This window comes from Diospyros lotus, chromosome 15 (genome assembly GCF_014633365.1).
Source record: "Diospyros lotus cultivar Yz01 chromosome 15, ASM1463336v1, whole genome shotgun sequence".
In the NCBI taxonomy this organism is placed as follows: Eukaryota; Viridiplantae; Streptophyta; class Magnoliopsida; order Ericales; family Ebenaceae; genus Diospyros; species Diospyros lotus.
Window position 1 is genome coordinate 18666444 of NC_068352.1, and position 13127 is coordinate 18679570.

The window sequence follows — 13127 nt, forward strand, 5'->3', positions numbered from 1 at the left end:
ACCCTGTAAAAAGACTGGGGCAAAAATGTACTTATCGAGTAACTTAGAGTTATTAATTTTAGAATTTTGGTATTTGAATCCAAGTGAAATTGATGTTTAAGGATGTAATTGCAATTGAGGAAATACTCAAGTGAAATGAGGGAGAAATTTGGGGTTTGATGTAATTTTTCCTTATTAATATAGTATATTAAGTAATATAAAATATTATATTAAGATATAAATATATATATATATATATATATGTGTGTGTGTGTGTGTGTGGTGTGTTCACGTGATGGCCCATGGTTTCTTGGCCAAGAGATTGTGGCTTAATTTGGCCACTAGATTGAAGCAAATCTATGGATTAAAAATCATGGTTTAGAAATTAAAATAATGAGTTAAAGTTTGGTAGATTGAAGCAAAACCATGGATCAAAACCATGGTTTGGGAATTGGCCAATCTATGGATCAAAACCATGGATCAAAACCATGGTTTGGGGATTAAAATAATGGAATAAATCTTGGTGCCCAAGGAAAATTTTGCCTATAAATAGGCAAGCTTGCCATTTGGATTTCCATGGAGAGCTTGGAGCTTGGATGAGAGCTACTTGGGCAATTCATAGGTAAGTTTATTTTTATTTATTTTTTTTAAGCAATTTAGTTATTTAATTAATTTAGTTTAAATTAGTTTAGTAAATTATTTAGTTAAATTAGTAAATTAATTTGTTAGCCTAGTGAGTTTAGTATATAAATTACTAGGCCTTATTTCATGAATGTTAGTTGAAAAAGAGTGGAAAAATACTTAGGTTTGGTATTGTTGTGAATTTTCGAAGGATACGGTGGTTATGGAAAAATAGGAAAAGTAAAGGAAATTGAGGAAAATTATGGAAAATCTTAGAAAATTAGATATTGACTTTCCTTTGAATACATATCATTTCTAGGGCATCTTTAAGTCTCGAGGTTGAGCAAAAGTGCATTTGGCACGTAAATCGAGGACGAGCACGCATCTCGAGGAATCTCGAAAAATAGTCCAAGGTGAGTGATTACACTATCCAAACCTGATTTTGTGAATGGTTCTACCTTCAAACTGTTGTTCTTGCATGAGGTTTTCTATAAACCTATACGTGTTATGATTTGCCTATATGAGCATGCTACGTTGTCAAATTATGTGATTTTTGTGCATATCAAAATATCGGTTCATGTGTCGTTACATACTTGAAATATGTCTTTAAACTGTTGCATTCATGAAAATTTGTGTGGCCATACTGTTATACCTACATGTTGACCGAGGGCAAAAGCCGGACATCCTCCGAGAGGCGCTATGCACGCGCCAGTGAGAAAGCTCTCGTGAGGAATACCGTGAGCCTAAGGGATGGCGTGTGTGGTATTTGCATGAGTTCTATGAAGTTGGGTCGGGGTGGCATGGTTAGGGACTTCCTGAGAGGCGCTGTCATGCGCCATTGAGAAAGCTCTCGTTGGAGGATGCTAACATGTTCACATGGCACTTCAGAATAGATCTCAAAGGTTTTGCATTCACTTTATAACTGACCATGCATATAAACTGTTTTGAAATCCTCACTAGAAGATTCATCTTCTAATTGGACTATGTCCCTGGAATATTCCACATTCCAGGTTCGACCAGCAGCGCAAAAGGAAAAGAAATAGCGGAAGGGTAGATTTATGTTGCCGCATGTGGCACACTTATCATGTCTTTTATTATGTATGATGTATTAAATGATGTAAACCCTAGCATGTTTTGATTATATTTGAGGCATTCAGTTAATGTATTGGGAGACATCATCATGTATTTCGTTTGGAGAATTTTTGGAACGATTTCATATATTAAGTGATGTAATATGTTTATGCACTATATCATGTTCGATTAGTCTTCCGTAGTCGCTATTTTATTGCCTGTCTTAACCGTCTATTTATTGAATTTGTTAAGTTGAGAAGGCAAGACTTGGAATTTGGGATTTTATGGTTCTTAGAAATTGATTGGATAAAAAATATATATATATTCCCAAAATTCTAAGTAGAAGTAACGCTCCAAAAAGCGGGTCGTTACACCTTATAGTGTGCTAATATTCTACTTAGAATCAAATAACATTTCTTGGTTCGTTTTGATACACAAAATAGTATAATACTTAACAAGTATCAAAAATCCATTAGGGGTTTTAAACATACTAAAAATAGTTTTACTAAAATTATGTTTTGTTAAACATCAAAATACACAATAGGTTGATTGGAGCAACTTGGCTCAACAGTGAATTGAGTTGTTTGTTTTATTATGGTTTGTTCTATATCATCTCTGTGATGACCTTCTTTCGAATATCCTATCCTAGCAGGAATATTCGAGAGTGGGCCCTTACACTTTTCCTGGCCAATTCCCCCTGCCCCCAATCACAATAAATCCCTTCTGCAAACCCTTCCCTCTCCCTCTCTGCCTCTCACCCCTTCTCCCTCTCCGTCTCTCTTTGGTTCTCTCGCCCCCTTCTCATTCTCTACCTCTAGTTCCCTTGCTCTCACCCTCGCCCTCACTCTCGCTCGCTGCCTCATCGTCTCCTCTCAATGCTCGCCCTCGCCCTCGCCATTGCTCTAGCCTCTCGCTCGCTGCCTTGATCATTTTCTGCTTCAACGTTTATATTCTTTTATTTTTGGTATTCTTAATCATTCTCTTTTTTTATTTTTCTGTGCTGGCTCTTCTATTTTCCTATGACTGTCCTTTGTGAGCTATATTTTTCCATAAATCCTACAATTTCAATTATCTAAAAGGAAACTGCTCGAGGTTCTTTAGATTTTAATATGCTTAAGTTGATACTTTAATTAGTTGTAATTTTCTCATCAAAATTGTAGGGGTTTTCATTTGCAAAGCATAATGGCTGATAAGGACCAGCATCCATTTGTCATTCAGAAGGTAGCTGACAATCTACATCTCACTTCCAATTTCCAAATGTGCTATTGGGAATATCAGCGGCCTGCTCTTTATGGGGGGCAGTACATGAATTACTATAGGGCAGCAATGCATTACTCTGTAACTCCAATGTGTTAAGCTACACGTGATCTATCACTGGTTGTATCAAATGCTTCACCTGTGTTTGTTCAAGCTCCCTTCGAGAAAGGCTTTACTGGCTTTGCCAATGATTTTCTCATGGGTGGAGTTTCAGCTGCTGTGTCAAAGACAACTGCTGCTCCAATTGAGCTGTGAAGCTTTTGTTCAAGCTCCCTCCCGCCAGCCACAGATGATGTTTCTTCTTCATTAGATTTGCCTAGACCTATGATGATTGATTTTATCTATCATTACAGATCTCCTATTTCCCCTTTCAGTGCTCTTACTACATTTTTATCTATAACAAATGGACTCAAATTTATTTCTTCAGCTGACTTGAGAATGCAAGCTTAACCCAATCCCTAGAAGGATAGAGCTACTATTGTTTTAAGTTGCTATTATATAATATATGACTTTCTTGTTTGATTTTTGGTTTTAGATTTCTCTATTAGTCATTTATCTGTCAACTATTTAAATGATGCAATGATTGATGGAAAGATAAATTAGTAAATATTTTATGTATTCTTAGAAAATAAGATTCCTAATGCTTTTCCATTTTGTTATCAGTAAAAGAATTAGAAGAAGAACTTGATGGGTGGCTCAGAGCATCTGGCTTACTAAAATCTCCTGATGTGCAGCGGGTGATGGCACCGTAAGTCATCATGGATCTTGAACTGCTATTTTATAATCAACATTTCTAATGTATTTATGATGTGTAGGGGGTGATTGCATTCATTTCTAATGTATATTCAAGTTGTGCAGCAGCCTATGCCTTTGCGAGTGAGAGGTATGCCAAGTATACCTCAACATGTAGCCAAAGGTGTGTTAACTATAAATGTTTGACACTTCAAGGGAAAACTGTAAGCATGTAAATTTATAGACAATATCCTGGAGCAATGATTTAAATCAGTACATATGTAAATACACTTGTTAGTTGTTTCTCCTCTTGGAATTTTAGGAATGTTAGTCTTGATATTTATTTTTCTCTATCCTTTATGTGCTTGAATAGAGTATTTATGACAGATATTACAGTTCTTGTTCACACTTCTTTTCCATTGTTATAAAAGTGGAAAAGTTCTCTTACCATTTTGAGATAGTAAAATGTGAAACTTATTTTAATGTGAAAAAAGAGAACTTATAACACCCACACACACACATATATATTTTTGGTCACATTTATACCCTTTTTTTGGTATGAGTTTTTGGAGTTGTTGTGTGATCATGTCCCATTCTTTTATCTGTAACTATGATTCTTATTTGTCAAAAAAATTTCCCATTTCCCATCATTTGGAGTATGCAAGGGAAAATACAAAAATTATTTTAATGTGTGCACTACATCTTCTCTATTTTACCTTGTACTGTATGCTTTGAGAATGTTTTTTCCATTCATTGGTTTGTTATAGGGACTAGTTGATGGTCCAATGATTTAGCCATTGGTAGCTATGCATTCTATGTATGTAAACAAGTGTATTATCCAAAAGTACCAAGTATTATCCATTTGCATGAATAAGATTGATGAATCTACGTTCTAACTAGCAAGAAATGTGAACAGGAGTTTGAGACTAAATCTTAAGCAAGTTTAAATGAATATTGACTATAGCTGATATGCAAAATCAATTCATATTTGGTCCTCATGGAAAATGACTTCGGTTTATTTATTTATTATTTTGAGTAGGGTGCATATCTACAGTTGTACCCAGAAAAGGTGATCTGATACTCATTACACCACTAAATTTGTAAACCTCTACTTCCAGTTTCTCAAACATTGGTAGCGTTTCTCTGACTTTGATACATCTAGCACCAAGAATTAGCTACCATAATTACCATGCAGCAGCAAAAGTGTCACAACAGAAACATCATGCAAAAGTTGTGAGAGCAAGCTCTCTTGTGACCGTCTCACAAGCTCTCCTTCACCCTTCACATTTTAGATATGTACAGAGCCAGAAATTTAAGACATACTGAATAGTAGGCATTAACATTATTTCTATTTTTTTTTTTTGAAAATAGGAGATTTTATATCTGGTGAGTTTGTTACCTTACCATGACATGCTTTAATAGTGATGTAAAAAGATAAAGAAATACTACCTTCCAAGACAGATGTGTCCTTTAACCCCAAATCAAGGTAAGAATAAAATAACTACTTTTCTATTTACTTCATTGTTAAATAAACTTTACATGTGTCCAACTTGATCAAATTTCCATCTTACATTGCATGTTTCTATCCTTCCAACACAATTACCACTATGACTATAATACAATTACAAATGTGATTGATTTCAGGTTCAAATGAATCGCACGCAGAATCAACTGAAGGGTTGGAGAGAAGAGGTTGAAGTACATTGTGGTGGTATTAGTGTCATCGCATTTGAATAAGTTTTATGAAATCTACTTCTTTAATTAAGAACTTTTATTGAGACACTAATTAAATGTTAATTACTTTTATATTTTTGGATGTCATAATGGGATTTATTTTGTGACAGAGATTTGATCATCATATATCAATTCATTTTGTGTGTGTAATATGATTTTAGTATTTTTAATTTCAAATTTTGGATCAATTGATAGTGAATATAATATTTGTCAAAGAAAACATTTACAAGTTTATACAATTTGCTACAAAAATAATTTTGTCACTTATTAGATTGTGCAATTTTGGGTGACAACTTGTTTTTGTCACCAAATTAACAAGTTTAATTTATGAATTTATGATAATAAAATTTTAGCCACCTATCTATACATACAATTTTGAGTGACATTTTATTTTATTGTCACTAAATAAAGATAATATATAATTATATGAATTTAAAACGCTTTTAAATTATCACCAATTGCTTCTTTTTTTTTTGACAGTTTTATTAACATTACAAAAGTCATGCTTATAGTGACAAAAAAGTCTATATGTGACAAAAATTTATTTTTAGTGACAAAAAAGTTTGTAAAAAAATATATTTGATAGGTGATGATATTTATGCGTCACCAATTAACATACCGTCCCAACTTATTAGTAACGAAATCAATATTTATGACGAAAAATAGTTGTCTTTCGTAATGATTTTTTGTGTCACTGATTACATGATATGCTGTGGCGTTTTAGTTTGCATCACCAAATCAAACTTTAATCAAACTATTCAGTGACGATTTGATTTAACAGTGATGAAATATAAAAAGACTATAGTGACAATATTAACATCACTATTGTCATAGTGTTTTAGTGACGATAGGAATTGTCACAATAAGAAACCCCATCATAGCTGTTTTGTGCTGATTTGAACTCTAAGATGATGTAATTTTATTGGTTTTCGTGGAAAAATTACGTGTCACTAAAGGAGATGACTTCAGTGACAACAAAAATTTCGTCACCTTTCCTTTATACATTTGTGACTAAATATAAAAAAGTCACTAATTACTTTTCCCTATGGACCTAACGTGACAATTGTTGTGACACCATAAAATCGTCACCAATACAGTTTTGTGACGAAATTCTAATCATATGTGATGATTTTGTGTCGTCACTAATGACCAAATTTCTTGTAGTGATATGGAGTTGGGATATCCGAATATAGAGATGAGTTTTGGGCAGTTTCGTGATGGACTTTCTCTTCTGAGCTCCGATTGAGGTGATTCAAGATGTTATGGAACGACAAGAAAAATATCTACAACTTTCATGTTTTGAGTTTTGAGATATTCAGGCTTCATCAAGATCGAAATTGGGATTGAAGTTGTTGTGATGGTTTTTTGTGTGATATCCAAATATGGTGTCTAGGCATCTGGATATCCTTCTAAGTCTTTGTCTCTAGTATCTGGATGGATGCTCTCACATCTAAATGGGCCTTTCTGGAAGCTACTTCCCAGGCCATTTTCTTGACCCAGAGCTTGATTTTTCAGGAGACTTGTTGGATAACTTTTATCTACCCCCTATTTGGATTCAATAAAAATGTCCAAAAAATCAAAACCCATAACAATAAGAAAGTAGAATTTTGGTTTTAGTATAAATTCGGGATTTAACAATTTTACCACTCTCAAAATACATACCTTCTATTTCTTCAAAAATTCGTTAAAAATCATTTTAACAACAATAAATATTAGCTATTAATATATTGGGAGATAGTTTTTCAAAATAAAAATATTAGTTTTTCAAAATAAAAATATTTTCTTATATGTCTCCTTATGATGTACTAATCTTCCAAACTTAGAGAAAATTATAGATCATTTGATTTTCATTTTCACAAAGGTAATACTTGATATTGAAATTGATTTTTGTTGAAAACCATAAACTTGACTCATGACTTAGGGATCAAAACTAAATGTTGTTTTTCATCATTAAAACTAATATACAAAAGTTAAACAATAGGTGCTTCCATGGTGGGCAAGCCATCTGTCGACCCACAGAATGCTTGCACAATGAACTGTTGATAGTCTCAAATAAACTATCGATTGATTTTTGAAATTCTACTAATCTGTCAATCGATGCCTTGCATCTATCGACCGTTTGCTTCGCAGAAACACATAACGGCTAGTTCATCCTTTGCACTCAAGTTCTCTCTCCATTTACAATAGCTTGATTCAAACATGGTCCTTCAAGAGGCTATAAATACAAGTCATAAGAAGACTTCAAATTACCCAAGCAATCTATCTATAAGCTCCCAAGTGCTAAAATCATTGTTGTGCTTCATTGGTAAATTCGTTCTCTTTTCAAGGCATTGTATTTATTTTGTGTAATTCCTTTTCGAGCCTTGTCTTCATCTTTGAGAGAATTTGTCACTGAGAATATTGTTTCTCAGACCCTCTCTTATCTTGTAGTATTTTGTATTTTCCTAGCTTGTCTTGCAACAGGGCCTACTTTGCTTGTGCAAATATCTAGAAAAATAAATAAATAATAATAATAATAATAACAATAAATAATAATAGTATTAATAATCACTACAAGAAAACAGTCAATTTGAGACGGATGTAGAGACGGAATTCCAGTTTGAGACGGATTTACAGACAGATTTAAGACGGATTTTGAGATGGAAATTTTTCGTCTCCATTTGAGATAGATGTAGAGACGGTTATAGAGATGGATTTTGAGACGAAAATTTTCCGTCTCTATTTGAGACAGAATTAAAGACGGATTTGGAGACGGATTCTACCTCTATTAAAGACGGATTTAGAGACGGAATTGGAGCCTGATTAATCGATGATTTGAGACGGATTTGGAGATGAAAAAAATCTGTCTCTAAATCTGTCTCAAATTTTAAATTTAATTAAAAATAATTATTATTCCTACAAAATTTTATATATAAACCTGATGTACAAAATATAAATCATGCATAAATATATAAACCTGATATACACAATATAAACCTGATATACAAAATATAAATCATGCATAAATATATAAACCTGATATACAAAATATAAATCATGCATAAATATATAAACCTGATATACATAATATTAAATCCATATAATATTAAATTCATACAAGAAATCCATACAATATTAGTCAAACACATGGTCCATGAACATTAAAAATAATACAATGTAATATATATCCATGGCAATGACGGATCCTCCTAATGATCCGAGGGATTTGAGGGCGGCGACGATGAAGAAAGGTTATGAAATCTTTCTTCTATAGCTGACAAACAATGATTAAATGGTTTTATAGCTGCGTTAATAGCACAGCTAACAGCTTGTTGAATTTGGTCAACGAGTGAAATTGATGACTATGGAGGCGGTGGCGGTGGCGACAACACATGATAAGAACCAGGGATGACGTGTGCTTCAGACCCTATGCCATACACACGACCCTTTTTTTTGCCGCCTGCAACCTCCAACCATAATGATGTCTCATCTAAAGCTGCCTGTGAGGGCTGTCCAGCAGCGTCACTATCTTCTGTCGGGCCAACTGCTGATGATTGTGATGATGCTTGCCGCATCTGAAAGTCAGCCTGCAAGTATATATATACATGGAATAAGTTGTACTATCAAAAGGTCAATTAAGTATAATAAAACACAAGTATTGTTATATACTTACATAAGTTTCCTCGGATCTATTGTCAACAAATCCTGAATTATCTTTTCTTTAATGCGTTGCAATGAATAACTCGGCCTGTGTAGGTGGACGACCTAATAGCTTAGACTACAAAGGCAAAAAATAAAATGTTAATGCAACCATACTTAACTAATTAAGTAAAATGAAAATAATGAAAAGGTTTAAAAATTACCAGTCGCTTCTTATGTTCAGACATAGGGATGGAACCACAAGTGTGCTTACTACCACCAATATCTGAGGACCGATTTTTCTTTGCCTTTTCTGATTTGTTCTTAAATTCTAGAGTATTCCAATACTCCTTGAGTGCTTCAAATACAACAGGACACGTCCAAGATGGTTTTTTTGTCAAGTCCCTCCTCACACGGAACAAAAGGTCAGTCAAACGATCAGAGGTTGTCTTTTCAAAATTTATCCTTATTTGATTTTCCAATTCACTCTCCCAAGACCACCTTTTCTGTAATGTAAAGCAAAGCAAAATTTAAACAAAATAAAAAAATAAAAACCATTTTGAACTATAGATTAATTATTTACTTTATTTGAAAAGTAAAAAACCATCATTTTTCAAGAAAATGGGAAAGGGATAGTCAAATCTGATAAAAGAAGACAAGATAAGGAGGGTGAGGCAATGAGAAATGGTAAAATCAATAATAGCCTAGACAAAGAAACCAATTTTATCTTTATTGTCGTGAGCCTGTACATTAAGAAGCAAAACTCTACCACTATTAGCCTTCTACCACTAACTGGGTACAAAATGTTAAAAAACAGGATAGACAGTGAATAGTAACCTCAAAATATTACCAAAAGACATAATAGAGGCCTGCATTGTTGATCTAAGGGGAAATTGATAATAAGCCAATATAAACGCAAAAAATTTGACAGAGAAATGATGTACAGCAATGAAGAGTCAACCTGCAGTCAACTGCAATAGAAATGATGTGCAGCAATGAAGAGTCAACCATCAGTCAAGATTAAATCGACTTATATAAGGAAACAAGTTATGACTATAGCAAGCAACTGACTTTAGAGTTAAATTTGGGAGACTAAATGAAGAGATGACTAGCTGCAGTTTAGGCATGTTAAGATTCTAATGAAATAAAAAAAAGTTGAGATTTTATAAAGGGGAATTAAGAGGGTAATTAATTCAAGTAAGATTACTTAAGTTTCATTAGCTATAGGAGCATGTCAAAAGGTGGACCAGCTTGGGGACTGGTTCATGGTCCGATCAGTCCAACAGATTGAACCAGTCAGATTTTAGTAACTATGGTACATGGACCTAAACGAGTACTGCCAGAAAAAGACAATAATTAGCACTTAGCAAACTGGTCTGGCTTTTTGCAAACTTAAAATGCTTTCATTTTAAATGGACATTATACAATCCAATGGAGACCCAAAGATTTTTATATTTAATTCCTAGAGAGATTTCCTTGAAAGAGAAAAAAAAAAAAAGTATAATGAAATAATAAAATGTAGAATGAGTTGATTTTAGCAAGATACTGGTAGAACTCTTCTCAATTGATTGAACTTTTACTCAAAAACTGTAGGAATTCCTCAAAATCATCTTCAAGAGAGGCTATTGGATAATAAATTTGATCTTTGACACCCCCCCCCCCCTCTTAAATGTTAGTCTAAGAATACTTTTCTTTTTTCTGTTTTGTTATCCTAGGTAAAGGTAATACAAAGACAAAAAAAAAAAAGCGCTGAAGCATGAAGGGAAAGGAGTAAGATATGAGGAGCAGTCTTGGTTGGCCTATATTTGCATTAATATAACACAAAGTATAATACATCAATGCATGAGGGTTGCTAAGAGTGTCCTAACTGATTATCCAAACAGCATTTCTATTTCCCTTAGTTTCAAGGTTTAACTCCTACTACTGAGCACTAACAATCAGAATCTAATATGCAGGTTCGCTTAATTAGTTTTTTCAAAGTTGAAATGCAAACCATTTCAAGCCCCTATAAGCATATTTCATGTGTCAACCCACTACTGTGGAATCAAAACTGTTCTTGGAACTAAACATCGAGCAAAAAAGAAAAGAAAAGAAAAAAAAGCTTTAGCTATCAATTCTAAATCACAAACATTGATGCTAAATTCATCCTGTGGGTAGAACAGATTGCCTGCATTAAGAAATTTAATTGCATGATTCAAGTTCTCAGCATGCATCACTGTTATCATCACGACTTGTATGCATTTGAGAATTAAATAAGACCTGATTAATCATTTTTGAGTTATGGGTTTTTATCCAAGCACATAGGCTAATGTTGCATCAGATTTTGTAAACCCTAGGCATGGATGATATTAATCAAAGAGCTTGTGATTCGAAGTAAATTTGTAACAGATTATCAACCAAAGTGAGTTTCAGTAAAGAGTTTGTATGGAGCAATCTGCAATCCAAGATAAATAACATTTCAAATAAAGGGTACAAATTTAAATAAATCAGATCAACAACACCAATTTTCTTTTCTTTTTTTTTCTGTAAATAGATCAAACACACCAGTTATAGATCAATTTCTAGGAAGAAAGGGGAAGTACGACAGCAATCGGTTAGACGAGAGAGAGAGAGAGAGAGAGAGAGAGAGCAGGACTGAACGTGGTGGTGGAGAGAAAATAAAATCATCGTACATCAAATGTATCTTATTTTGATCTAGAAAAGCATAAATAAAATCTCCGCAGTGCACTGCACTACACCATGCCCAGTGCGATTAAAGCCTTCGAAAATTTTGACAAAAAAGGGAAAAAATGGAATATGAGAAACTTGAAGAAACGTACTTGGAGCTTGAGAACTCTTTTAATCTCCCTTCGGGAGAGAAAATGATCAAAGCCACTTCAGCGTCGCAAAGAACGGAGAACTTTTACTCAAAAACTGGTAGAACATTGTTTCATGGCCCCTTATTTCACACTTTCAATAGCAAACCAATGGGAACCAATGTTCATAAACACAACAAGAGTAATATTTTGTTCATATTTTACATATGTTTGGTGCTTAAATGTTAAACTACTAGGGCATAAATATAGTAAAAAGTTATCCATTGGGTTAAAATAGGTTAAAAGCAAAAAACAAGTATGGCTTCTAAAACTTTAAACAGTTTAGACATACTGAAATAACACATTACCTTAAATTCGCCAAACCACATATCCCTGATAGCAGGGTCTGTCTTTTTCCAACTTGTGTATGGCTTCTCAAACTTACTTTGAATTATTCGTGTTATATCTCGTTTGCACCAAATGTTATCAAACCTGTTGAGAAACACATTAGTTGGTGAAAACATCTATTAAAACTTTGTGCAAATAAAAATTGATTAATAAAATCAAGAATGCTTACGAGGAACCCAAGGGACGTATCATGATACAGTTTTGATGGGGAGCAGGGGGCGTTGATGAACCCCCAACCTCAGCAGGCGTGGAAGAAGGCCCATCAGCGTAGGAGTGAGATGTATGTGGGCTAAGGGAATCAAATCTCACATCAGAAGGAGATGAATGTCCCCCTACAAAAATAAATAATTGTTAGGGGTTCAACATACAAGTAATGAATAATTTAAAGATGGAGTGTAGAGTGTACCAATGTAGTCATCGCCAGCACTCTCTCTAAACTGACGACATTGCATACCTTGACCATATGGTGTTCTCTGTGACATATCCTGTCATATAAAGAAAACAGTTAGTAGGCATGTGATGACAACTTTTAAATACTTTCACAATATGATTTATCACAATAAAATATGATGTTGGCCCTATATGAAACCAATTGACATATAGTGCCAACATCATAGGAGCTGTGGTAAACTACACTTACACTTCTGTTGGTATCATCTTTCTTACTATTCCATTAAAAATATCAATATCAGATTGTATTAATAACAATCATAATAGAATTGTCAAATGCTTCAATTCCAGAATTTTCTTTCAAGCATACAAAAATAAAGGTCCCACTTGTTTCTTTTTTTGCTGCAGTAAGGAAGAACAAGGCCAGAGGAAAACATAAAACTAGCTATCCTGTATCTAAGCAAAATTGAACATCTGCTCTACAAAGAATCTAAATGTCAGAGGGAAGTTGGGAGATGCCAA

The 13127-nt window shown here is 33.8% G+C and overlaps 1 protein-coding gene and 1 long non-coding RNA gene across 2 annotated transcripts; one reads left to right on the forward strand and one right to left on the reverse strand.

Moving 5' to 3' along the window:
* Positions 1-555: 555 nt before the first annotated feature.
* Positions 556-2191, forward strand: LOC127791772 (uncharacterized). The gene is made up of 3 exons (XR_008020990.1): positions 556-601; positions 920-1013; positions 1611-2191. It is a non-coding gene; the product is annotated as an uncharacterized LOC127791772 (long non-coding RNA).
* Positions 2192-8735: 6544 nt separating this feature from the next.
* On the reverse strand, positions 8736-12697 carry LOC127791616 (uncharacterized). Its single transcript, XM_052321600.1, has 5 exons — positions 12670-12697; positions 12385-12547; positions 12176-12299; positions 9237-9518; positions 8736-8960 (listed from the first exon to the last, which is right to left on the reverse strand). The coding sequence occupies exons 1-5, from the start codon at positions 12695-12697 to the stop codon at positions 8736-8738; spliced, it is 822 nt and encodes a 273-aa protein (XP_052177560.1).
* Positions 12698-13127: the final 430 nt, after the last annotated feature.